The sequence below is a fragment of the Aotus nancymaae genome, unplaced genomic scaffold, assembly GCF_030222135.1.
Source record: "Aotus nancymaae isolate 86718 unplaced genomic scaffold, 86718_ANA_hifiasm-v0.15.2.pri h1tg000033l, whole genome shotgun sequence".
NCBI lineage: Eukaryota > Metazoa > Chordata > Mammalia > Primates > Aotidae > Aotus > Aotus nancymaae.
In genome coordinates, this window is record NW_026988447.1 from 14,597,159 (window position 1) to 14,624,823 (window position 27,665).

Here is a 27,665-nt window from a genome sequence, read left to right on the forward strand (position 1 = left end):
TCCTTAGGTAGCATAACTGTTACTGAAATGTGGTTAAGACTGGACACGTTCAGCTCCCAAAAGAGATTCACATTGAGAAAAAAAATAGCTTACTGAGCTAAAACAATTGTAAGTGACAGAAGCACCATTTATTTTAAAGTTCAGAAAAGATGAATCATGTGTGAAATTTCCAAATATATACTTCTTAAACTATGAAGGGTCAGAGAAACAATTTACTGCAGCAAACACTTTTAATAAGAATACAAAATTCACACCAGAGGCACATTCTGGGGAATGTAAATGAACTATCACAAGTAGTAATTCTGCTGGAAGAATAAAATAAGGCTCTCTGAGTACAAATATACAGGAAGGAATGATTTAAAATAGGTTTATGATTTACAGTCACATTACATTGTATTAAGCACTCAAAACAGGCATATTAATTAAAAAGCCAGCTAAAAGGCATTTGAACATATATAACAAATCTTACAGCCCACAAAGTTCATGTATAACGGTAATTTTAAGTACTTCACTTTAACACAGAAGAAATGAACAGGCGAGGGATACCTCTCAAAATATTAATTTATGTCTATGACAAAAATGAAAAGAGCTTTACATTGAAAATGGGTTACATTACTGATAGAACCATGTAGTGGACAGGGCAACCACATTAACACAAAACCAGTAGTGCTGAGCAACTAAAACAGTACTGGCCTTTCCAATCCTCTTTCTTTCTGGTACGACCACACTGTCCCAAATTACCTCTTCATTACCCAAATCAAAGAATCCTTCTGTTTTCCCATTCCTCAAAAGGAATGAAGAAAAACCAAAGAGCAAACTCAAAAGTTGATTTTTACCATAAACCTCAAATGTGGCTTAATGAGTACAAAGAAACCCAACATTTATACATAGTGCTCCTTTCCATGGAAGGAACAGACACATCAAACAGGGGCTTCTTTATGGATTTTGTACATTGGTTGAACAAGAATTACTGTATCTGAGAAGGCACGTTATCTGTGATTTAAGGCTTAAACGGTATTGTTACATATGGAAGTCAATAAAAGCTATCTATGTATTCACTTCTATCAAAATGGAACCGACCCAAAAACTAGTTTTCTAAGTACAGATTTCTACTTGAGAAACCATGAAGAATTTCCATTCCCAAGTCCACCTGTCAAAAAAAAAAAAAATTCCCTTAAGGTTTCGTTATGAACCACAAGAAACTGCAAATCCAACTGTCCAATGACTTTGGGTGAAGAAATTCAGAAGCTTAAAAGTCTCTTAAAAATAGTCTAAACAAAATGACAATGGTATAGATTCATTTTTAAAAAGATATTTGCCACAACTCCACAAGCTAATCAGTCATTCATTAGAGCTGCTGCCTCTATGTGGACGCTGCAGGAACACCATATAACTTTACTCTGCAAAATAGTTTCTTTTCTCTTTAATACATGAAAATGAGTCTCTTAAAGATGTTTAATATATTCATATATAAAATATCTGATGTTGATACAAATCATGTAAACCTCCCTTTGGAAAAGTTACAATTGGCCCTCATTTCCAGGACCAAAAACCTTGAATTTTTATCTTGTCAGTGCAAATCTGTATTAGATGTTTTCAAACTACAGAAATAGCCATCCACCCTCACAATACAAAAGGATTTCTCAAAAAGGAAAATTATTGTGTTCAGATTATAGAAACTATGTTTACATTAAAACCACCCACCTTCCCATCAAATTTAATAGTTCAATTGTTAAAGTATGAAAAAGGGAAAAATTAAAGCTGTTTGTGCAAGATCACTACAACGGCTGTCACCCCTCCCACTTCCCCCAACTCTGCTTAATTCTTGTTAAGTTTGTTTAGAAATATAACAATTCGACTTTCTTTTTATTTTCTGGTGTGATTTTACTGTTCTTCAAGCCAAGACGGGGCATCGACTCCAGGGGTTTTCAATTTGATATGGAACTGTTTAAGTGTCTGTTCAAGCTGCTTCTGATTCCCAGCAAAGTAAGCGGCAATGGCATTGTGGAAAAGGACCAGCTGATTGTGCAATACTTTAACCTGTGGACAGGGCAGAGTTACAAGACCAAGCATTAACACCAATAACAATAAAATGGAGGGTGATTTATTACATTCCTTAATTAAAGAATGTATCTCTCTTGAAGAAAAGCTGGTTTAATAATGACCAAGTATTTCACACATACCAAGTGTACACTGACTTTTTAATTACCCTAAAGAGAATAGGTCAGTTTTAAGATGCCAGAATATATACCCTGTTAACCATTTTCAAACACTGAGAGAATTAAAAATATCATTAAATCCTCATCAAACTAAGTATATTCAAAATCATGTGAGATATCAAAAAGGAAAAGTTATACATAATTACTATACAATGTATGAATAGTAAACATGGACATCAATAAGTCTAAGCTTTATGTAAGCCAAGTAGGCTGGATACTTTTAAATAGTCACTTTCTTTGTAAAGAATCAAGCGAGTAGCAAGTGTTGCCCAGAAAATCAATTTACTTAAAGCTCAGATGACTCTCAATTATTTTCAACTGTCTATTGCTTCTGCTGATATGAAGAGTATATTTTAACCAAGTCATACTATGTCTGTAAGTCTTTCTTAAAGAGATAATGCATCAAAAAAATTTATAAATTGTTTCCTGAGGTTGTTTTTCTTTTGTTTTGTTTTTTGAGACAGAGTCTTGCTCTGTCACCCAGGCTGTTGTGCAGTGGTGGAATCTTGGCTCACTGCAACCTCTGCCTCCAGGGTTCAAGCGATTCTCATGTCTCAGCCTCCCGAGTAGCTGGGATTACAAACATGCACCAACATGCCTGGCTAATTTTTGTATTTGTAGTAGAGACGGGGTTTCATCATGTTGGCCAGGCTGGTCTTGAACGCCTGACCTCAGGTGATCTGCCTGCCTTGGCCTCCCAAAGTGCTGGGATTACAGGCATAAGCCACCACGCTCGGACATCTGAGGTCTGTCTTACAACTGCAAAATGTTCAATAAGAATTCTGATTCCCGTCCAATATAATATTCATTATAATTGAACTTTAATAATTTTAATGAGGTAAAAATATTTGAAACATGATGCTATGTGAAAAAACAGAATAGAAAATGTTTCACTATAACTCTCTATCCCTCCCTCTCCCCCTCCCCCTCTCCCTCTCCCTCCTCTCTCCTCCTCTCTCTCCCTCCCCCCGTCCCTCCATTTCTGAAAATATTTTCCAAAACTGAGCTGGTCTCAGTCGCCTTTGCCATTGTGACTGACTTTCAGATCTCTTCTGTAGAACAGGTTGTCAAGGACAAGTCTAAGGAGTGCTCCAAGGGCAATCTGCCTTCACAGGAGGTGGAAAAAGAAAATCACCGGATGATGTTATATATGAAAGGATTTCTTAAGTAAGGCTAAAAAAACCCCATAAATTATGAAGACAAAGATTGATAATTAAACTGCATTAAAATTTAGAATTTCTATTCATCAAAAGATAGTGAAAGATAAGCTACATACTGGGAAAAGGTACCTGCATTATAGATAACTGGTAAAGAATATATATCTGGAATTTATGAAGAACTCCCACAAACCAAAAACAGTCCAATTAAAAAAGAGCAAATAACACAGATAAACATTTCACAGAGGAAAGCATCAAGAAGCAAGTGTTGCCCAGAAAATCAATTTACAAAAAGCTCAGATGACTCTCAATTATTTTCAACTGCCTATTACTTCTGCTGATATGAAGAGTATATTTTAACCAAGTTATACTATCTCTATAAGTCTTTCTTAAAGAGATAATGCATCAAAAAAATTTATTAAATTGTTTCGTGAGGTTGTTTTTCTTTTGCTTTGTGTTTTGAGACAGAGTCTTGCTCTGTCGCCCAGGCTGTTGTGCAGTGGTGCAATCTTGGCTCACTGCAACCTCTGCCTCCAGAGTTCAAGTGATTCTCATGTCTCAGCCTCCTGAGTAGCTGGGATTACAAATGTGCACCAACATGCCTGGCTAATTTTTGGCCAATTACATCTGAGAAGATATCCAGCCTCATTAGGAAATAGGAAAATGCAAATTAAAACTAACATGGAACACCACTTTATATCCTCCACATTAGGAAAATGAAATAACAACTCATATATACCACTGATGGGTGTATAAATATGTACAATTGTTTTTGAAAACAATCTGGCATTAACTAGTAAAATGAAAGATACAAATACCCTATGCAACAGTAATTTTACTCCTAAGAATCTGCCCTAGAAAAACTTGCATGTGTGTTTCCTGAAACATGTACAATTATGTTCATGGCAGCGCTGTTTTTAGCATTAAAAAGCAAGAAAACCACCACAAAATTGTATATACAGGAGAACAGATAGAGTGGTCTCTCAATGCAATGGGGATACTATATAGGAGTAAACATAAATGAACTGCAGCTACATGCATCAACATATATGAAACTCATGTCTCAGCCTCCAGAGTAGCTGAGATTACAAACATGCACCAACATGCCTGGCTAATTTTAGTATTTTTAGTAGAGACGGGGTTTCACCATGTTGACCAGGCTGGTCTTGAACTCCTGACCTGAGGTGATCCGCCTGCCTCGGCCTCCCAAAGTGCTGGGATTACAGGCATAAGCCATCATGCCCAGCCATCTGAGGTCTGACTTACAACTGTAAAATGCTGAGTATCAGGTCAAGCAAAACAGTTTGTAGAACATCCGTGATAGGTGTTCAAAAACATACATAAATGAATGATACATTCATATGTGCAAAACTATAAAGAAAACCCACAGGAACAATAAATAAATTCAGAATAGGGTTATAGAGGGAGCAGAGTAGAGAGGATAAAGCAAAGAAAAAGCACAAAAGGATGCTTCAAAATTATTAATAATGTTTTGTTTCTTAACTTGGGTGGTGGCAACATGGCTGACTTTTTTTTTGCTATTTTCGTTACTCTATTTTGTCTGTATGTTAAACATTCTTTTATTAAAAAGGAGAAAAGATTATGAGAGCTAACGTCTGTCTATATCAACTTTGTTGAAGACTTGCATTGTTCACAAAGTTCTAATGAACTACAGACATCCCATTTTATATTCAGAGGCAGGGAAAAAACCACCTAAAATGTTACTTGCCTCCACTCACATATTAAATGTTACAGAGGGTCTGTTATGTGTCAGGCACTACTCTAGGGGTTGGGAATGCAAGCAGTTTACAAAACAGGCAAACATTTCTTCTCAAAAGAAGTTTATGTTCTATTGAGGGAAGAAAGAAACATTTAACATAGTTTGTTAGATGGTGATACATGTTACAGAGAAAACTAAAGCAGCAATGCAGAATGTGAGATGTACGTACAGGTGACACAGTAGTAATTTAAATAGGAAGGGCTCACTGAGGTAACAGCTGGATACAGATTTAAGGAAGTGAGAGAATAAACTTTAAGTTGTCTGGAAGAAAAACATTCCAGACAGAGGAAATAGTAAGTTCAAATGGTCTGAGGTAGGCAGTGTGCTTGGTTTATTTGAGAAGCGCCAACAAGGCCTGTACGACTGTAACAGAGTGAGTAAGGGCCTGGTAATGTGGTAAGGTAGGTAATGGGTGGCTAGATGGTGCAGGCCCTTAGGTATCATTATAACGATCTGGCTCCTTCTCTGAGCGAGATGAAAAGCTACTGGTAGGTTATGAGCTGAAAAATGATAACATTTGACTTAATTTAATAAACATGCAAAGGTAGAAGTAGAGAGACCTATTAGAATGTTACAGCAATAAGCTGGGTGAGATAATTGTGGCTTGGACTACAGTGGTAAAAGAGGAGATAGTGAGAAGAGGTGGGATTCTGAATATAATGTGAAGATGAAGCCAATGGAATCTGACAACAGATCAAGATGGGAGGTGACAGAAAAAGAGAACGCTCAAAGATGTGCCAAGAGTTTTGCCCCAGGCAACTGAAAGAATGAAGTTGCATTTACTGAAATGGCAAAGACTGTGAGAGGGACAGGCATGGAAGAAGGGAAAAGATGGATATTAACAGCTTAGTTTTGGACACGTTTGAGACACCTCTTTAAAATAGCAGTTTGGGCTAGAGTTGTAATTTGGGAGTCATTAATATACAGATGACATTTAAAGCCACATGACTAGGTAAGTTCATAAGAGAGTAGACACAGAAGTGATTCAAGGATTAATTCATGGAAAATGAACCTTGACCCTTATATCTCAAAATACATACAAAATTTAAGTTGAAATGGATCATGGGCCTAAGTGTCAGGGCTAAAGCTATAAAAACTTATAGGAAAAAAACATAAGAGAAAATCTTAATGATCTTTGGTTTGGCAAAGAGTTTTAAACAATATACACAAAGCATAAATTATAAATGAAAAAATCAATAAACTGGACTTCATAAAAATATTTATTTCTTCAAAAGACACTTATAAAAATGAAAAAGTAAGTCATATATTTGGAGAAAATATTTGCAAAACAGGTATCAAAGAACTTGATTCTAGAATACATAAAGAATTCTTGGCCAGGCACAGTGTCTCATGCCTATAATCCCAGAACTTTGGGAGGTCAAGGTGTGCAGATCACTTGAGGTCAGGAGTTTGAGACCAGCCTGGCCAACATGATGAAACCCTGTCTCTACTAAAAATATAAAAATTAGAAGGTGTGGTAGTGGGCACTTATAATCCCAGCTACTCCTACTCAAGATGCTGAGGCAAGAGAATTGCTTGAACCTGGGAGGCAGAGGTTGCGGTGCAATCCCAGCTACTCCTACTTGGAAGGCTGAGGCAGGAGAATCGCTTGAACCTGGGAGGTGGAGACTGCAGTCAGCTGAGATCACACCACTGCACTCCAGCCTGGGCGACAGAGTGAAACTCTGTCTCAAAAAAAAAAGAGAAAGAATTATTGCAATTGAATAAGAACAACCTAACCAAAAAAGAGGAAAACACAGATGGCAAATAAGCACATAAAAAGATGCTCAACATCTTTAGTTATTAGGAAAATCCACATTAAAACCACAATGAGATGTTACTACACATCCACTAGAATAGCTAAAATTAAAAACCTTGACCATACCTTATTGACTAGAATGCAGGGCAACTGAAACTCTCATACACAATTGTTGGGATTGCAAAATGGTCTAAGTATCTTAGAAAAGTTTGTCAGTTTCTTAAAAACTTACATGCACCTACTATGTAACATAATTATTCCACTCCCAGGTATTTGCCTAAGAGAAATGAAAGCAGAGACTTCTACATGAAAGTTCATAATAGCTATACTTGTAATAGCTTAAAACTGAAACAACCCAAATGTTCATCAACCATTTCATGCCAGTCAGAATGGCAATTATTAAAAAGTCAAGAAACAACAGATGTTGGCAAGGCTGTGAGAAATAGGAATGCTTTTACACTGTTGGTGGCAACATAAGTTAGTTCAACCATTGTGGAAGACAGTGTGGTGATTCCTCAAGGATCTAGAACCAGAAATACCATTTGACCCAGCAATCCCATTACCGGCTATATACCCAAAGGAATATAAATCATTCAATTATAAAGTTACATGCACATATATGTTTACTGCAGCACTATTTGCAATAGCAAAGACATGGAATACACCCAAATGCCCAACAATGATAGACTGGATAAAGAAAATGTGGTACATATACACCACAGAATACTATACAGCCATAAAAAGGAATAAGATCATGTCCTTTAGAGGGACACAGATATAGCTGGAAGCCATCATCCTTAGAAAACTAACACAGGAACAGAAAACCAAACACTGCATGTTCTTACTCGTAAGTGGCAGCTGAAAATGAGAACACATGGACACAGGGAGGGGAACAACACACACTGGGGCCTATAGGGAGGGTTGCCAGAGGAGGGAGAGCATCAGGATAAATAGCTAATGCATTCAGGGCTTAATATCTAGGTGATGGGTTAATAGGTGCAGCAAACCATCATGGCACAAGTTTACCTATGTAACAAACTTGCACATCCTGCACATGTACCGATGAACTTAAAATGAAAATAACTTAAAAAAGAAGAATTTTAACTTCCAACCTTTTAGAATTAGTGGAGAGAATAAAAGCAGAGCATGGTATTTAATTCATGTGCTGGCCTTGGAGAGAGCTGCTGTAATAGTCTAGAAAGTTAGAGAGTCAGAAAGAAAGTGGGAAGAGCATCCAAAAATTTTTAACCCTGCAAATGTCAATATAAGTCAGTTCATTTCCCTACCCCTGTGTAGCTGACTAAACACAGAAAGGCAGCTCCTTTTGTAGCTGAGGAAGACTCAGTTAAATAATTTGCCTAAGGTTAGACAGCTAGGTGATAGATGGATTGGGATTTGGGGAACTCAGGAATGCCTTATTCCAAGCCTGATCCATATCCTTTCACCTATTCTAATCTGCCTCTATTCATGGGCAATAAATTTTAGAAAGCTTTTAAACAAAATTTGAAACAGACAAGAAAGGGCAGCAGAGCACCTAAGGAAAAGTGGTGGTGTAGAAAAGATACACAGCACTTTAACCTAGTCCCAATTTTGTCTCTAGCCCTGAAGCTGTATTAAACATCCTTAGGACAAGGATCTAACACAGGATTGTAGCAGATGAAAGAAATAAAAGTTAATTCTTGCTAAAACTATGAAGACTAATAAAACATTAAACTTTCATATAATCTTCCCATATTTACAGAGTAGGAAAAAGTCTTTATTATGTCCTAAGTTAGAAATAATTTAAAATATAAAATATTTTAAAATTTTATATTTTAAAGAAAGACAGAGATTTAAAACAGGAGCAAAAGAAGTAACAATTATAATGGAAGGGTGGCAAATTTGACAAATTTTGAAAACCTATCAGAAACAATTACAGTAATTTAGAAATACACTAAATCATTACAAACTCACTTATGAAGAACTTTCATAAAGATCTGTCAAACAATGAGCAAAACCACTATAGCAACATCTATTGAGTGACCTAAACATATCATACAATACTTTATTTGTTAAAGGGCAAAGCAAACTCCAACACTGACTACTAAGGCAGAAAGATAGGTTGGAGTTTTAAATAGAAACTAGTAGGTAACTGAAATTTAAGAGCAGGACTGATAGATGATGCCAAGTAGATTATACTGAAAACTTTCATCTATCAGTAGAATATAAATAACATTTACAAAGTTACTGACTGAAAAAACTAATGATAAACATTACCTTGTAGACATTAAAACTATTTAAAAGGCAGTTTACGTCTACCAAATAAACTTTTTTCTAAATAAAATTTGATTATATAACCACCTCGTTTAGAGGCACTAAATTTTTTTAAAAAGCAATTTCTTATTAAAATAAGTTGTCTTCATATATTTAGGTTGGTGCAAAAGTAACTGCAGTTTTTGCCATTACTTTCAATGGTAAAACCCGCAATTACTTTTGTACCAACCTAATATTTATGATTGTTAAGTTCTTCAAAGTAGTTATCGGTTTTTCCCAATAATTCTATGAAATAGGAGTTTGGCTGGGTGTGGTGGCTCATGCCTGTAATCCCAGCACTTTCGGAGTTCGAGGCGGGAGGATCACGAGGTCAGGAGTTCGAGACTAGCCTGGCCAACATATTGAAACCTCATCTCTATGAAAAATACAAAAATTAGCCAAGTGTGGTGGCATATGCCTGGAGTCCCAGCTGCTTGGGAGGCTGAGTCAGAAGAATCGCTTGAACCCAGGAGGCAGAAGTTGCAGTGAGCCGAGATCGGGCCATTGCACTCCAGCCTGGGTGACGGAGTGAGATGGCAAAAAGAAAAAAAAAAAAGCAACTACTGGTTGAGAAAAAGAAACACTATCAAAAATACGGGTGTGGGCATTGGGAAGGGAGTGAGGGAAGCAAAGACAAATATGAGCTATAAGTAGGGTGGAAGGATTTTTTTTTTAATTTTTCTGACTCTTTGGGATAGGTTTCAACAAATCACCGACAAGCAGAGGGTGTAAAAAAAAAAAAAAGAGTCCTTACAGAAGGAAAAAAAAAAAAAGGCAGTTCTCTGTTCTGAAGAGAAGATAATTGATGAAACATTATCTATAGACTCCAGTAATAGCAGGTCACAGAACTGTGGTGATGTCTTATAATTCTTTATCCAAGAATTAGATACGTTAAAATTCTGAAGGCGGAGATTTTCTCACCCTTAGCAAAAAAAGTCTATCGCCTTTTTTGTTCTATGATTTTAAGGTGTTGGTTCCTGTCCATCAATCCATCCCTCACTTGTCCCTCTGCCCATTTCTCCCTCCTTTCCTTCCTTCCAAGAGCTCCAAGTTTAGACGTGATCAATACAGCTTCTGTTTTCCAAGGTAATCTTTCCATCTTCTCTCTCTGCTATCTTAACAATCTTAACCTTGGGCAGCATTACAGCACTGTATTATACTTAACTAAAAGCAGGGCTGTGGAGTCAGAGAGATCTAGATTTTCATCTTGGTCTGGTTGTGAGACTTTGAACAAACTACTTAACCTCTCTGAAGCCCAGCATTATCATCTGTGCACTGGTATACACTCATCTAGATATAGACATTACAGTATATAAAAATTATTATAGCAAGAATCTTCCATTTACAGATTATAGTACTCAAAGATTAGTGTCCATCCACTAACTCAATACTCAATGTAGGGAGGCAATGCTCTACAGACGCATCCATGGAGCTTACCTCTAGGCGGAAAAACACCAGCAGGCAATCACAACATAGTACGACATGTGCTTTCACTGGAGAAAGGCCTGAGCATTATGGGGAAGAGGGAGTGATGAACACACTTTCAAGTTGGCAGAGAAAACATAAAGTATCATAAATTACCATCTGCTCTCCTAGTCCAAAATCAATTTGGGTACAGAAGAGTAGGTAAGGAATTGGGTATTTCATTTCATCAATCAGGGGAGAGATATAAAGTTATTTTAAAAAAAGTTTGGAGAATGCTATTAACCTAACAGAGAAGTCTGACAATCATGGACTTGACAGCACTGAATACTCTTTACAAACACACAGAAGTCCACAGTCACAGAGTTAGGGGTAGTGAGATTCCAGGAACAGCATGGGAGGCCACAGGGCATAGAAAGAGGAGGGGATCCCACCAATGCTTTCTTTTTTAATCATCCTATAACTTCTCTCAGATCTTTACCCCATTCCTAATCTCAAGTTCAGAATTAGTCCCTGTCCCTTGAGTACTCACAAATCCCTATGAAATCCGTAAAAAAGGGATAAATATGTAGGCAGGTGTGGGAGGGGATGGAAAAATCATGAATTCTGTATTTAGATAACAAGAAACAGAAAGCTCAGGTATCCAGATCTGCTGGAGCTATCTGCTAAGTGACAAAATGGGACCAAGTCACCACAAGGATCAGCAGACCCTGTGTTCACCGGCCTTTGGACACTGGGCAATAGGAACTAGTCAAACCAAAGGCCCATCCAATGGAAAAGTTTTATCAAAATTGTTATGATAAAACAATTACTCTTGTTTTTAAAAAGCCTGTAAGTAGTAATCGTATGCTGTGCAGACCCTGTGCTCATTGGCCTTTGGACACTGGGCAATAGGAACCAGTCAAACCAATGGCCCATCAGAAATACTAATTACTCAGAAATACTAATAAAAGGTTTTACTTTTAAGCAAACTGAGGGAACCATAACTACTTAGAACTAAAAAAGTATAGCAATGTCACAGCCATAAGCACCAGCACCACCATCAACAGCACAACCAATGCAGTTATTAGTAATCTGTTCAAGTACCACATTGATCACTTAAAAAGTCAGCTTTATCACAAAACCTGGCAAACCAACTTAGATAATACCAAAGGCTGGCAAAGTAAGTGAAATGTGATCTGAAGAATATACATGTATCAACCGTTAGAACAGACACATCAAAGCAATAATGATTAAAAAGTAAATTTTTATAAGGGAATTCTTTTCACTCAAAGTGAAAGGAACAATTCCCTCATCTCCAACATATACAGCAGAATAACAAACTATAATCCTACTCTACAATAAATTGATCACTTCTGACCAAAAAGGGTTAGAAAATACATAAGTACCTTATGATTGCCGAAAAGAAGCAAGTCTATAAGAACAGCAATTCATGATTATAAAGCTATCCTTCCTGGAAAGCTTTTCAATATTGAATACGAAATACTCCCTTACAAAAATTGTCATGTCGGAATCTTAGCACAACTGACAAAAAAACTGTATGAATTGGTAAGGTGTGCTTCTCCCCAGCATCCACTTAGGCTTTCATCCCTATTCACTCTTCAACACTTAAAATTACCTTGATTGATTCCAAACAGGTATGGTTGGATGAATCCAGTTTCAAAATTAGCCTACGACTCACAATTCTTTTTCGTTGTATGGTTTATACAAAATTAATTTCTGCCTCATTTCTAAAGGGAGAAAGGAGGCAATGCAAACCATAGCAAATTTTTCCTCCTCCATGTGGGTTTAGAAAGACAAACCACTAACAGCAGCAAATGTTGCACCATATGTGAAAATATTTTCTTCTATAAATGAAAGGTACGATATCACACTATTTCTACTCTGTCATTTAAGAATGATGTTGCAACAGAACTCATATTCTAAGTTAACTTTTTCTATTTTCACCAACACAGAATTGATCATCTAATTTTAAGCTAAGAGGAAAATTAAAGATTCTATATTAGGGAAATACAAATCTATTTTAAGTCTCATTTTGGAAAAAAGATAAGGCATAGTATTTAAAAAACATTTTCTAGCTAACTTATTTTCCTATCCATTTAAAAGTATTATTTTTTTGAATAGGTAAGACATATATGTGGTTCAAAATTAAAAAGATACCAAAAGTATACAATGAGAGGTTTCATTTTCATTCCTCTTTCCACTTAGCCTGTTCCCTCTATAGGTAACTGATTTTGTTAGTTAATCCTTGCAGTTTTTCTTTATGCAAATACAAGAAAATATGATTATACATTCTTCTTTCTTTTCTAACACAAAAGATACTACACAATAAACATTACTTTATACTTTGCTCTTTTCATTTAACTGTATGTCCTGAGGATCTTTCTATTATTAGCATTCTCATTTTTTTAAACAGCTGCAAAGTATTTCACTGTATGAAAAAACCGGTTTATTCATTTAGTCCTTTACTGCTGAGTTCTTTCACTGAGTTCTTTTTCATCTTTTAATATAACAAGTGATGCTGCAATGAATAACCTTGTACCTAAGTCATTTCATCTTTATTTAGGCCCTAAACTACCTTTCCAGCTTCATCCAGTGCTATTCTCCCCGTCCCCATTATGCTCTAGCCTCACTGACCATCAACATATGCTGTTTCTTCTATTTAAAATCTCTTTCCATCGCACACCTTTATTCCTCTCTTTGAATCTTGGTCCCAATGTCACTGCCTCAGGGAAGCCTTCCATGATGCCCCCCAACACACCTGGCCAAGTCCCCTGTATACTGACATGACATACTTACCATAGCTTGTATATGTAATTGTTTTGTTAATGCCTATTTCTCCTACTTGACTATAACCTCTATGAGTGTAAGACTATTATGCCTCTATTACCTAACTCAGTGACTGGCACATAAAAAGTAATTCACAAGACCTGGCATGGCAGCTCACACCTGTAATCCTAGCTCTTTGGGAGGCTGAGATGGAAGGACTGCTTGAGGCCAGGAGTTTGAAAATAGCCTGGGCAACATAGTGAGATTCTGTCTCTACAAAAAATAAAAAAATTGTCCAGGCATGGACATGCCTGTCATCCCAGCTACTCTAGAGGCTGGAAGGACTACTTGAGCCTGGGAGGTTGAGGCTGCAGTGGGCCCTGATCACACCACTGTACTCTAGCCTGGATGACAGAACAAAACTCTATCTCAAAAAAAGGAAAAACAAAAAATTAGCCAAGTGCAGTGGAATGTACCAGCACTCTCAGCTACTTGGAAGGCTGAGATGGGAGGATCATTTAAAGCCAGGAGTTCGAGGCTACAGTAAGCTATGACTGCACCACTGCACTCCAGCCTGGGCAACAAGTGAGACCCTGTCTCAAATAAATATATAAATATATAAATGAAGGAATGAATGAATGGCACGTCACCAATATTTGCTGAATAAAGGAATAAAATGTCAAAGGTGCCAATTATACATCAGTCTGCTCTATTTTATATGTATTTGTTTTACCTTTTAAATATCTCCTGAAGCCTCCCGTTCACTCCATTTCCACTATTACTACTCTAATCCAACCTCCTACCATCTCTTGTCTAAGCTACTATACTTACTCTTAGGCCCCACTGAGATCTATCCTCCATATTTTAGACCTATCATTTGCTAAGAATTATTTCAATGGCTTCCCACTGATATTAAAATAAACTTTTCCTCAATGTGGAAAAGTTTATTTTATCAGGCCTGCATAGTCTGGCTGTGACTTACCTCTCCAGCCTTCCCTCTATGCTCTGGTCACACTGGCTCTAGTTACATTCATTCTTTCACCATACCACACTATCTCCTGCCACAAGGCAGTTACACATGCTAGTATCCTTTCCTGGAATACTCTCTGCTTCTCAGTTTCTTACTTTCTCAACATTAAGTGATGTTAATGTTCAATATCACTCCCTCATGGACGCCTTCCCCAGCCACTCTTAACTGACCAGGTACCTTCCCTTGAGAGCACCAGTCACAACCAAAATTAAGTCTGGAAGTAAAGTTGCATGAATAAGAGAATGACTCATAGGATCCAAACGTAGGTAATAATATTTGGCACAGTGTGGAAAGGCAGGTTCTTTTGTGCGCAGCATTATGAACTCTCTGCTTATTACACTTATAGACTTAAATCCATAAATGCTTATTTTAAAATTTAAAACCAGGTAGTTCTTTCACCTATATAACTTAACTCACTTTCCCTAGGAGCACATACCAAAAGTACTACTGTTTTTGCTTTGGAAGTAAAGGTGACATTAAGTCGCTGGCATGAATATTTTAAAAGTATGAGAAAAGTTAGGGTTCCTTTTCTTCTGACAATGGCAAAAGAAATTTCAAAAATGTATCTGCTTGTACACAGTAGGTATTAATTAACATGCTCCTTAAACTTTGGCAACAAGTATCCATTTTTTAAATTCTGAGGTTTTTATTTTTTCCTCTCAAAGAAGAAGTTTTAGTAAGCAAAAAATACCTCTGTCCTCAAAGCTTTCCCAAATCTTTAGTGTATTTTTACAAAAAAGTACTAGGCTTTGAGCACTCTTTTCTTTTTTCTTTTTTTTTTTTTGAGATGAAGTCTTGCTCTGTCACCTAGGCTGCAGTCTCGTCATCTCAGCTCACTGCAATCTCTGCCTCCTGGAGTTCAAGTGATTCTCCTGCCTCAACCTCCACAGTAGCTGGAATTATGGGCACGCACCACCACATCCAGCTAATTTTTGTATTTTTAGTAGAGATGGGGTTTCACCGTGTTGGCCAGGCTGGTTTCAAATTCCTGACCTCAAGGGATCTATCCGCCTCAGACTCCCAAAGTGCTAGGATTCCAGGTGTGTTAAATAATATATTAGAAAAGAAATCCTAATATACAGGAATGGTATTGTATTGTGATTGTATATGAAACACTGTTAGTGAAAACAACAGTTTTCAGATCAATCTAAGATTAGGAATGACTATAAATTTTAAGAAAAAAAATTTTTAGATTAAGTAACTGAATTAATCAAATATGTGTCCAGGATAGATCCCAGGTCTGGTTCATCTTTTTCTACCTCCTCTGTCATCCTTTAAGTCACTAAAATATAAAATAATAATAAAACAAGCCTGTATTTAATGGTTATAGCTAATTTAATTGACATTACCTTAAAGCAGGAATATATTTTATACTTCTTAAAATAAGAATAAAATCCTTACTTTTTATATTTATACCCCAAACTACTCTGTTGAATCTTTTGATACATTCAGATTCCACTCCCAATATATTCATAGCCCTTGAGATTTATTATTCCCAAGTTTAAATTATAGTCATCTTAAAGAAAAAATTAACCTTCAACTATTTTTTCACATCTTTATAGTTCCAAGCCACATAAAAAGCTATCTAAAAACACAAACATGATTTGCTTACATTGATCTGCATATTTTTCTTTAACTTTTTGCTTCTCTTTCCATGTAAACAGTAAACACTGCAGAAAACAGCTGACTTTCATTCACTGCCATCTCCTTCCAATCCCTGTAGCATATCTCTAATTCTGGGAAGAATGCAAACGTGCACTTGCTGAATGAGTACTATACACCTGCACTACTGCTAGGCTTTATGAGGGCTATAAAATAAAGCATGGTATCTAGTCTCACAAAGTCTACAAAGCACCAGAAATGTCTATTATTCTTTCTCTTTACTAAAGTAGCCTATGTTTTGTTTTAAATCCAGAAAGAAACAATAACAGGTAAACAAACTGTCTTAAGTCACAAAACAGCTCAAGTTACATTATTTAAAGGTCTCAAAAAGGAGAAATACTGATGAAAGAAGAAACATTAGAAGACTAATGAGCTATGTCTTCACTACTACACAAATCAATGTGGTTTAGTAAACAAAGAAGAGAATATCAGAGATGAATAAGGATTGTTTAGGTTAAAGGCAAACACAACTAAATCACCGGGTGAAGAGGTAGAAAATATAGACCATAAATAGAATACAGGTTTTTCATTAAGGGTAAATGACAAATACCCTTAGATGCATTTATCATGCACATATGCAGAAATATGTGTATTTTATATACCTACCCTCTTTGTTTTGCCAGAGAGAAGAAAGGCTAAATACATATAAACACATCAGTTTTATAGCTAAGAACCTAACACCTCATCTGCCTCAAAATTTAAAAAAGTTCTGAGAGAGAACAAACAAAAACACTAAATGCGAAAGCTTATTACTAGAGTCATAGGGCTGGCTTTCAGTCCCATATTCAAAGACTATTTGCTTTTACTTTATGACCTATTCTCACTGTTTGGTTATGTGGCTTCTCATTTTAGAAGTGTTATGAAAAGATATTCCAAAAGCCAGGATATGAGAACCAAAAGAAAGCCAGAGAGAGAGAGAGAGAGAGAGAGGAGAGAGAGAGAGAGAGAGAGAGAGAGAGAGAGAGAGAGAGAGAGAGAGGGAGAGAGAGAGAAAAGCTGCAAAAGCAGGTGTATATACTGCAGTAGTCTTTAGGACATTATCAAATTATAGAACAGCACATTCATTGATGTTTCATTTCTTCCTGTTAAGAAATAGGAAGACCACTAGCTGGATATGGTGGCATGCACCTGTAGTGCAAGCTGCTTGAGAGGCTGAGGTGGGAAAATTGCTTGAGCCCAGAAGTTCAAATCTAACTTGGGCCACATGGTGAGATCCAATATCTTTGGAAAAAAAAAAAGCAGGGGATGGGGAGTGCTTGGGAGGAAGAAATAGGAAGTGTATACTATGTTTTATTCAAATTAAAATGTTGGGCCTGGTGCAGTGGCTCCCATCTGTTATCCCAGCACTTTGGGAGGCCAAGGTGGGCAGATCACCTGAGGTCAGGAGTTCAAGACCAGTCTTACCAACATGGTGAAACACGCCTCTACTAACAATACAAAAAAAAAAAAAATTAGCTGGGCATGGTGGCAAGCACCTGTAATCCCAGCTACAGGGAGGCTGAGACAGGAGAACTGCTTGAGCCCAGGAGGTGGAGGCTGCGGTGAGCCGAGATCACATCACTGCACTCCAGTGTGGGCAACAGAGTGAGACTCCCCAGACTACCCATCTCAAACAAAAATAAAAACAAACAAACAAATTGAAGTGCTAAGTAGCTTACCAGGTAACTACACATAAAAGAGATGTCGAGGTACAAATTCACCTACATTTTAACAAAACAACAAAAAACCTAGACTTGAGGCATTTCGAATTGCCAAGAAAACAAACAGGGATGATAGACGGTTTCTAGGCTAAAAACCTGCTTTTCCTTCCTTTTTAATGCTATTAAAAATAACAGAATAAGAATAAACATTGCTCAACGACAACAAAAAAACAAAGAAAAGTTCTCTCATGGATCTTTGTCTTCTTCTAAATGACAATTACTGCTTAAAATAACAGTCCAATAATATCTCTTTATCGTTTTGAAGAACCAAGGTTTCTTTACAGGTTTTACTTTAGACATGGCCAATTACTGAGTTCAAATTCAAACTTAGCTTGATGACAACTGTGGAAAGCCAAAACAAAGAGTATCTATGCTATCTGCCACAGTGTGAATGTGTCCCCTGCCAAATTCAAATGCTGAAATCTTCACCCACAATGTGATGGTATTAGGAGGTACTAATCATCTTTGGGAGGTGATTAGGCCATGGGGGTAGAGTCCTCATAAATGCGATTAAGTGTCCTTATAATAAAGGAATGGGAGAGACCCCTCCTGGTTCCAGTGTGAGGACACAGCAAGGAGCCACCTATGAGTCAGAAGGCAGGCCCTCACCAGACGCTGGTACCTTCATTGTGAACTTCCCAGACTCTAGAACTGGAAGAAGTAATTCTCTTGTTTATAAGCTACTCAGTTTATGGTTTTTTGTTACAGCAGCCCAAAAAGACAAAGACATCATCTAAGAACATAAAATCCTTGAGAATAGAAGCAATTTTCTATTTTTGCTCAATAGTAAAAAAGAAGAGAAAATGTAATAACATTATTCTTAAAGCAATGACTTCCAAATCTTTCTATCTGAAGCCCTGATTCTGTTCATCCAAACTCTAAACACACATCATCAAATTCCTACCAATTGTTTCCACTTGAGTATTTTGTCATCATCTCAAACTAAACATTGGATCAAATAGAAAAAATTCCCAATCCTATACTTTTACCCCCTTCAGGCCACACTAGCTTCCTATTTCAATTTTCCAACTCCTATCATGCAGCCTTTAAATCACCATACTCCTTCCTTCCTGCTGCTATTGCAAAGACCCTAGTGCAGGCTCTTAATCATTTCATTTGGCTATAAAAGATTCCTCATTAGTATGTGTGCTTCTACTTTCTTTCTTCCTTTAAATTATGGTGACTGAAGAGTCTTTCTAAATGATGGGTTTTTTTTTTTCCCTGCTACTCTCAACTTTGAAAATTCTTCAATACCTATAAGATAAAGTTAGAAGTAAGATCCAACTGACTGACATTTAAAATTTATAGAGACGACCTGGCTGTCTATGAATATGTCTCCTTCTTCCCTCCCTGCTCAGTGTAAGTCCCTTCCAAGGCCACAATTCAAAGTCTGTATGTGGTCAGAGCTCAGTATAATCTGGCTTCCAATTACCTTTTGATTTTTCTCTTCTTTTAAATCATGTGAACCTTAGGTTTCACTGTTAGTCTACTTTTCTATCAAACGTGTATTCCTCTAGCATACCTCTTTTAGTATTATTTTGTAGTAATGATAGGGTGGAATGTCAAAAATATTTTTATGTTTAAAATATACTATACCTATTATCAAAGTATTGATATATTCACATCCATTAAAATATCGAACAGTGTAAGCTATATATATATGACTAAAATGAATGCAATCTTATGGGCTCAGTTAATGAACGCCAGAAAGCTACAATGTACACTGTCTGAATGATGCCAGGCAATTTGTCTGACAACTCTGCCGAGGTTTCCTTTATTGCCACTATAATGTTTTCTGGTGAGTAATTTTCATCCATAGAAGCTTAAAAAAAAGTCACTGACAGTGCTAGACTAGGTGGATCCCAAAGAAATATATTATTCTATAGGTTTTATAGCCATAAGAGTTTCTAAGGAAATGTTAAAGAAAACAATAAGATACTGACAATTATAGTTTAATAAAATGCCCTTTGATGTTACAGGGGAGAATATAAACATTACTGTTTTTGAGAAAACTGAAAAATAATTTTAAGAGGGGACCTGGAAGAGAGTGCAGCTGAAGACCTGTTGTGACCTTATAGGATGTGAAACGCACAGAAAAAACTACCAATGTGCAATGGTGAGACCCACCTTCACAGGACTGCGCTGCACCTATTCTGTACCAACCTCTCACTACTGGCTCTCCCATTTCCAGAACTGCAATCATACAAAACTGGGTATGCAAGTAATAAGAGATATGTCAAACATGAGAAACTGTCGTTTTACTTAAACCAAAACACAGGAATCTGTTAAATGAATCCACTTCCTGCTGAAACCTACAACTGGTCTAGTTCAGCCCTCATTGCTCTAGTTCTTAGATGTGCTCATATATGAAAAAAATGTGGAAAATGGATCTCTAGGCTTCTTCCTTCTAGGTTATGTAAACTGCAACCCTAAGCTAGATCTTTTAGCTATTTTTCATTTACCAGTTACTGAGAAGAATGCCATAATTATTTTCCTGAAATCTGCACCTACCATTAATAGAAAAGCTTCAACATACTCAGAGCGTAATCTATCACTATTTAACTTTTTTTTTTTCAAGTTTTAATCAAAGCTTGTATATAAGATTACTTTATTCCTGCATCTTCTCAATTGTTTCTTCCTTGTATTTGCCCTTTTCCTTTCCTAATTAGTGAGATTTGGCTTTCTGTTCAAGGATCTTTTTGCGGTCTTTGCCCAGTTTTAGCCTAGTGATAACCACCTTGCTGGAGTGAATGCCTGTGTGGACAGCATTAGCCTTTTCCCGCTGCACCTGTTCAATGTAGTTTACATATTCCTTCCTGTAAACCTGGACTACTTTGTCAACCGACTGACCTTTATAGTGTCCTCATACAACCTGAACTTCATCATCCTTTTGGATGGGCATGGATCACACGTAGGACTTCTGTCTCAGCTCTTTGGAAAGAGGGGAGGACATAATCTTCCTGCGAATATGGGAAGGAGCATTGAAATGCCTTTTGCAATTCTTGCTTCGGTCGGAAGTCACAAAGGGACTGAACTTCGTTTTGGCTGCTCCCACTTCGGTGATGGCCGCAAAAGGGAAGAGCTATTTAACTTTTTAAAACACTTGCTACCAATGCCAATCCAAGATCAATGGCCGTCTATCAAATACTTTCTGCCATGTGTTGTATGTGAAAGACTGGGACAGGGGCATTGTAACTTTTATCAAGGAAAGGTAAATGTATTTTGTATACTTCTAAAAACTCAAACACTGATTATGAATGGAATTACTTCTTGCAATTGTCATACAAGAGAGTTAAAAGAAACAGAAAAACTGACTACCTCTCCTGAAGTTGACTTTAAAGTCCACAGAAAGACCTCAGAAGGTAAACAATTTACCTTATTTTCTTCTAGAAATTTCAATTTGATAGAAACATCATTGCGCATTTTATCATATTTTTCCTTATGTGCTTGGAAGAGATGCTGTGACTGCTCAATCTTCGGCAGAGTGTTTGCATCACGTGGTCCAAGATTCAGTTCTTCCAAATCAGTGCGATATGCATCATATTCAATCCTGGAAAGAAGAGAATAAGTGAAGCATACTACAAAAGGAGTAAAATATGTTCAAAGATGGGTTGGAAATTTTTAATATTCAGTTTCATACTATACAGTAATACATAAAATTCTCATACATATTCTACTTAATGCTTTTGAAATCATTATTTCTTTAAAAACAAGGAGCTATTCAAATAAGAACAGAGGGAAAGCTGCTTGTTAATCTCATTAACTATTTCTACCAAAGTACAATATTAACTGACAAGTAAAATTTCCAAAATCTGAAAACTGGTTAAAACAAGTAAATGTCAAAACAAGAGCAAGGGCAGAATAAATACCACGTGTGAATTGCCTAATACTGATGAGGCAAAGCAGTTAAGGACGGCAGATTCTAGAACGGCATACTAAAAGAGGTAGAAGTATCAATGGTTCTCAAAATAAGTCTGGCTTAGCAACACACAACAAAAATATAATGTGAGCAACACATGTAATTTAAAAATTTCAAGTAGCTACAATAAATTAATTTCACCTGTGTTATCAATATGTTTCATTTTACCCAATATATCTCAAATATTAATCATTGTGGCATGTAATCAATACAACAAAATTATTCATGAGGTACTTTACATTTGGAGAGTGGGTAATGAGTCCTTGAAATCCACTGTGTACTTTACACTTCTATCTCATCTCAATTCAAACTAGCCACATTTCAAGTGCTTACCAGACATGTGTGGCTACTGTATTTAACAACACAGCTCTGGATGAATTTCTGTAACATCAGTATTCAGAATGTAACAACAGTATCTATTGCAGAGCACTTACCATCCTGTGTTCTGTGAGATGCCTCACTCTAATATTCTCCCTCCATTAACTCAAATAGTTACTCCACCACTGTCATCACTCCATGATCCTATAAGCCCTCATAATAGCTCTATCACAATGCGTAAGCATAGTACTACCTTGCTTATTAAACAGTGATTTATCCAGTAGCCTCAACTATTTGGTACTCAGCAAAGAAGAAGCAAAGTGACCTCTAATTTAGTCAAGATCAGAATCACAAAGCTTATACCCTAAAACTAAAGCTCTTTATTTGGAGATAATAGGAGTATAATTCACATCTCCTATTCTGGGAATTAACAATACTTTAAATAACATAATCTACACTGTAGATATGACTTGAGAAAGAATACATTAGTCCTTCACACTGATCCTAATTTATTCTTTTTTAATTTTTATTTTACTTTAGGCTCTGGGGTACATGTGCAGGTCGTGCAGGGTTGTTGCATAGGTGCATACATAACCAGGTCCTAATTTACTCTTAACTTGTACTGAATTTAACAGTATGAGTTAAGATTTAATTTCATTGGCCTCTCTCAGGGTCAAAAGAGAACCATTCATTCATTCACTGATACACTGATTCATTCAACAGTTCTCAAGAGAGCACCTTCTACATTTCAGGCACTGTGTTGGAAAGTAAAGCTATAAAGATGAACAGATAAATTTATCCTTAAGAAGCTTGCAGTCTACAGGACGAAGAGAACCTTATAAATAATTACAACAGAATAAGATAATAAAAATGACCATAAAGGAGGGTAAGGTATAATGAAAATCAAGAGGAGTAATTATTAAACTAGATACCTGAATAGGTATCTCAGACAGAATTAAAATACTGTAATTAAATTTTGAATGATGCTAAAAGCTGGCTGGGTGAATTGGGATAGGGAAATCAGTAGAATATTCTAAATCTGAAGAGAACAGCATGGACAAAGGCATAGATTTGTAAGACACAATGACAATTTGGTAATTCAGTATGTCAGAATCTGAAGTTGGAACAGGACAATGAAAGAAATTAACATCAGACAGGTAGGCAGAATTGAAAATAAGCAGCCCTGTAGGCCATGCTAAAGAATTTAAATTTAATCCAGTATGACAGGTGATGGGAAGCCAATGAAGAACGTTGAGCTGACATAAAAGTGACATGATTGTATCAGGACAGAAAGATGACTCTTCTGGTAGTGTAAGAGACAGAGGATAGAATAGAGTAAAAGATTAAAAAATCAGGAGCAAGGAAACCTATTAGAAGACGATGGACATATAAGAAATGAGTCACTGAATCAGGACAAAGGCAGTAGAGCTAAAGAGACAGATACAAAAGATTTAGGAGGCAAGACTGACTTGGCAATAATATCAAGTTAGTTAAATCCATGGGTTCAGTAGCCAAGCTGAATGACCTCCCTGCCTTTTGGCTCTAATGTCCTGAGCTAGTTATTTCATCTCTTTGTGCTCCAGTTTTTCAATCTATGAATGGTAATTAAAATCTCCACAAAAACTTCATGTAGATAAAGCACACAGGACACCTGGTAATAACTGATACCTTTAGATGCTTATTATTGTGGCCAAATTAGAAGAGGGGTATCTAGAAGCAAACACACTAAAAACAATACAAAATAAAGAAGAAAAAATGTAGAACTAAAATAAATAGTAATACATAGTGATTTGATCTAAGGATAAATATCCTCAAAAGTCTGGAGCACATTTCTAAACAACAGTGATTAACTTAAACATAATCAAAGTTATAATACTGACCTTATATTTCTTAATTTTACATTCAGAGTTTGTAGATGGTATCAAAGTAAAACTTTCCATAACAGCTTCTCTAACAGTGCTCATTACCACCAAGAAGAGAAGCTCACTAAGTTTTCAAAAAGCAACTTAACTTCAAGGTTGCCCGTCTGAACTGAGTCCATATCAACAGTTAGTGACGGTTACTTTATGGCTTATGTAAAACTTCTAGAGAACAGGTGTCCACATCTGAATAATCTTGGCCACAATTGACTCCCTTGTTGGTGCTGCTGTGAAGAAGTGTTGAATGAGCTGTTACAAGATTTTCTATACATGAAGCACCAGAGGGCTAGGAAATACTTGTATACAATGCATAATAGGAGGCATTAAAAGGCCACCCGGGCATTTGCCTAAATTACCACTTTTGTACTGATCAAATAGATGACCCTTGCCCTAAAAGTCAGCAAATTCTGGTTTTGACAGAGAAGAAAATTCAGCTACTGAAAAACTTTCAACCTTGGATTCTTTTGGGCTATTATCCATCAGTAGGCAATGTTTTAGTTTTAACAACTAGCCAATTCTGCAGCTACTTCATATACAACAGAAAAGTCAAACCCCAAGCTAAGCTTAATGAATAAGATCATATTTTGTAATTTGAATAAAAAAGGACAAATTATGGGATAAGGTCATTATTGTTGTTGTTTTTTTAAAGTAAACACAGAGGCTGTGTGAGGGCTTTAAGAAACCAGCTACCAAGTATATGTAACTTGATTTATAATTTTGTTCAAAAGTTCCAAATGAACCTATATACTGTATTTTATAAACTGAGATCTTGTATCACATTATACTTAAGGCACTAATACTCAGGTATAAGGCCTACTGATAAAATGTGAACCATAGGGAAACAATGGGTTCTCATGTTGGCTTTGAAACTGACTACAAGTGAGCAAACCATTTAACTTCTAGAGTGTTATTTTTCTCCTCTACAGATTAATTATAAAATGTTTAGAAATAAGAGCTGAAGAGAAAGAGATTATTATTAACTAAAACATATTTCAAGATAGGTAGGCAATTCCAAAGTAGAGAAACAATCTAGATCCGCAAGTTCTGAACTAGGAGGTAGTGGGGGTACTTTTGGAAGAAAACAATATTCATCTTTAAAACCCATAAATGTTAAAACAATTAGAAAGACTGGAAAATAAGAATATTTAAAATGATTAGAGATAAAAGAGAGAGTACATAATTATGAACAAATTATGACATTATGAATAAGGAACAAATTTAGAAAGTAATCCAATAAAACATGAATTTTTAAATTCATATACATAATGAACCCTTTGAAAAATATAATTTCCATGAAAAGATTTACATCAAGATTGAAAAACCAACTATTGAGAACGTTATTGAAAAGATTTCCATGGAAGGCTATCCTACTAACAGCAATCCTCACTCTTACCCCTCCATACAACCACAGCTGTTTGACCTTCATTTTCAAGTCATTAAGAATCTCATGTTAATATTAAATGGAAAATGACAAAATAAACATGGGATGGGACAGAAGCATCTCTTCCTGTGAAAACATCAAAAATTAGCTTTTCCAAATGATTTGGACTTTTACTTAATTGAAGTGTAAGGAAATATATATTTAATAAGCACTCAATTGCAAAAAGACTAGATGAGTTCAGAGTTTTTATAGGCATTTCTCATACCATTAAACTAGGGTAAGAGGCCAAAGGGTAAAGTTATCCTTCTAAAAGGTAAGGTTTATCTTCAACTATGCCATAAAAAGTGTAATGAAAAATAAGAATTTTGGGTGTTCAAAAGAAAAAAAATCTCAAAGGGGACTAGAATGATATTTAAATAAAAGTAGTAGGGCATATGGGGAAAAAATTGGGCCTGGAATCAAAAGATGAAAAAGGCTATTATAGGTCTGCACATCTTAGACCTTTCAAAGTATTTATTAATATATATTTTGTTCACCATTTAACCAGATAGTTATGAGATAGGGAAATTTTATATATGCATATATATGAATATGGATATATAAAAACCCATTAAAATAGGATGTATAAAAACACTGCATTATAAACAGCTATCAAAATATAAGTCAAATACTTAATTTATATAAAAGGTAAAATTTGAAAGGGTTTGAAGGCTTGTTATAATCTGGATAAATGGAAGATGACTGGTATCCTAACAAAAATGACGGAGGCAAAATTAGCTTATTTATTCAATAGAAACTGAAAGTGTGAGTCTGGCTATTGTGGAATCAGTGATAATAAGGATGAAAGGTAAATTTAGGCCATATTATAGAGGACCATGTAGTACCTACCTGATAGAAGATAGGGCCCTGTTCCTCTTCTAAAGAAGCCAGAGTTGGAAAATCTTTCATTTCCCTATTCATTAGAAGGCAGGGTTTGGGCACATGACCAGGGCTCAGATAATCTCAAGGCAATGAAGCAAGTATTTACGGGCCTTTAGGAAATTATTTATGGTAGCTATGGCAGCATCAAGTACTGCCATAGCATAAGGGTCCTAATTAGATTCTTCTGAGGCTTAACTTGGCTTTGGTTCTTGGTTGTTTCTAGAATCCTGTCGTCTCCCTTTCTGCCAGTTCTGTGGAGGTATACTGTAACTTTCCAGTACATTTTTTTCCTGCCTAAATTGGCCAGAGTTGGTTTCTGTTGTTTGTAGCCAAAAACTTAACAGAATTACATGCCACCTGTAAAACGGACAATATACTTACCTGGCACTTTCATACTGTTTCACAGTCATTAATGTATCTTCAATTGTTTTATTCACCAAAGTGTTCACACTAGCAATGAAAAAATTAATGGCCCCAAGAAGAGTCTCTCCATTTTTAGCCAGCAGCTTCTGGGTATCTGCATTATAGCCAAATTCTTCCTAAAACAAAGAAGTTGCCTTAATTCATCCAGTAATAAATCAGTGACTTAAAAATCTCAAGCACACCACTAATGGGAAAATATATGATTTAGAGATCTAGCTGTAGCAGTTTTACTTTTTCTTTCAATCTTTAAAAGAATTTAAATCACAGTTAGCTATATAAATCTTTAAAATTATAGATTAAGATATAATTTTATATAGAATTTAAAATATAAATCTTTAAATTAAAAAAAATTTAAATCACAGCTAGCTATATAATTACTGAAAAAGTCTAATAAACCAAAATTGTCATCAGCTCAGATACATAGCTAAAAGCTAAATAATTTTTATAAGTTACTTTGTAGTAGAAAGAATATTTTCATTTCTACATTTTGTTTCTATTATGCTATAAGCACAGATGTTAGAAAGAAAAATATAGCAGATTATTAATCAGAGAAACTGTAACTATCACAGCCAAATTAGGTAATAATTGGATAAAACTTTCAGACATAAAACAAAGTATAAATTTTTTGTGTTTTGACTGAATCTCCTCAAAGTATAAATATTAACAATACAAATTTCTTTGTAAACTTGGTGACTAGTTGACTCCCAGCTCAGGTTTCTCTAGGCACACAACTGAGGAAGGATCACTCAACACCAGATTTAGTTCATTCTTTTTGAACAAACTGCATCTTGGTGCAGTAAACATTACACATGACTCCTTCAGATATGGCAAGAACTAGCTCCAGCTCCATATATTTAGCAGTAAAAGCTTTCCAGTCCAAGTTTTACTAATTGACAGATTAATCAAGAATACACCTAACCAAATAAGAAAATTGATCACATAAGATGTATCATTTAATTTGATAATTCTCTAGTTTGTTACAAAACACTTTTCA

General features: G+C 36.0%; 1 protein-coding gene and 1 pseudogene across 4 annotated transcripts in view; both read right to left on the reverse strand.

Annotated features, from left to right (window-relative positions):
• Positions 1-1,559: 1,559 nt before the first annotated feature.
• ARFIP1 (ADP ribosylation factor interacting protein 1) overlaps positions 1,560-27,665 on the reverse strand; it is a 123,997-nt gene continuing 97,891 nt past the window's right edge. For all 4 annotated transcript variants that reach the window (XM_012448547.2, XM_012448550.2, XM_012448546.2 and 1 more), the window contains 3 exons: positions 26,630-26,787; positions 21,166-21,340; positions 1,560-2,040 (listed from right to left, as the gene is read on the reverse strand). In XM_012448547.2, coding sequence (XP_012303970.1) covers positions 1,885-2,040; positions 21,166-21,340; positions 26,630-26,787 — 489 coding nt within the window. In that variant the 3' untranslated portion in view covers positions 1,560-1,884. The remainder of the gene's footprint in view (positions 2,041-21,165; positions 21,341-26,629; positions 26,788-27,665) is intronic.
• Positions 19,452-20,980, reverse strand: LOC135277811 (large ribosomal subunit protein uL24-like; annotated as a pseudogene).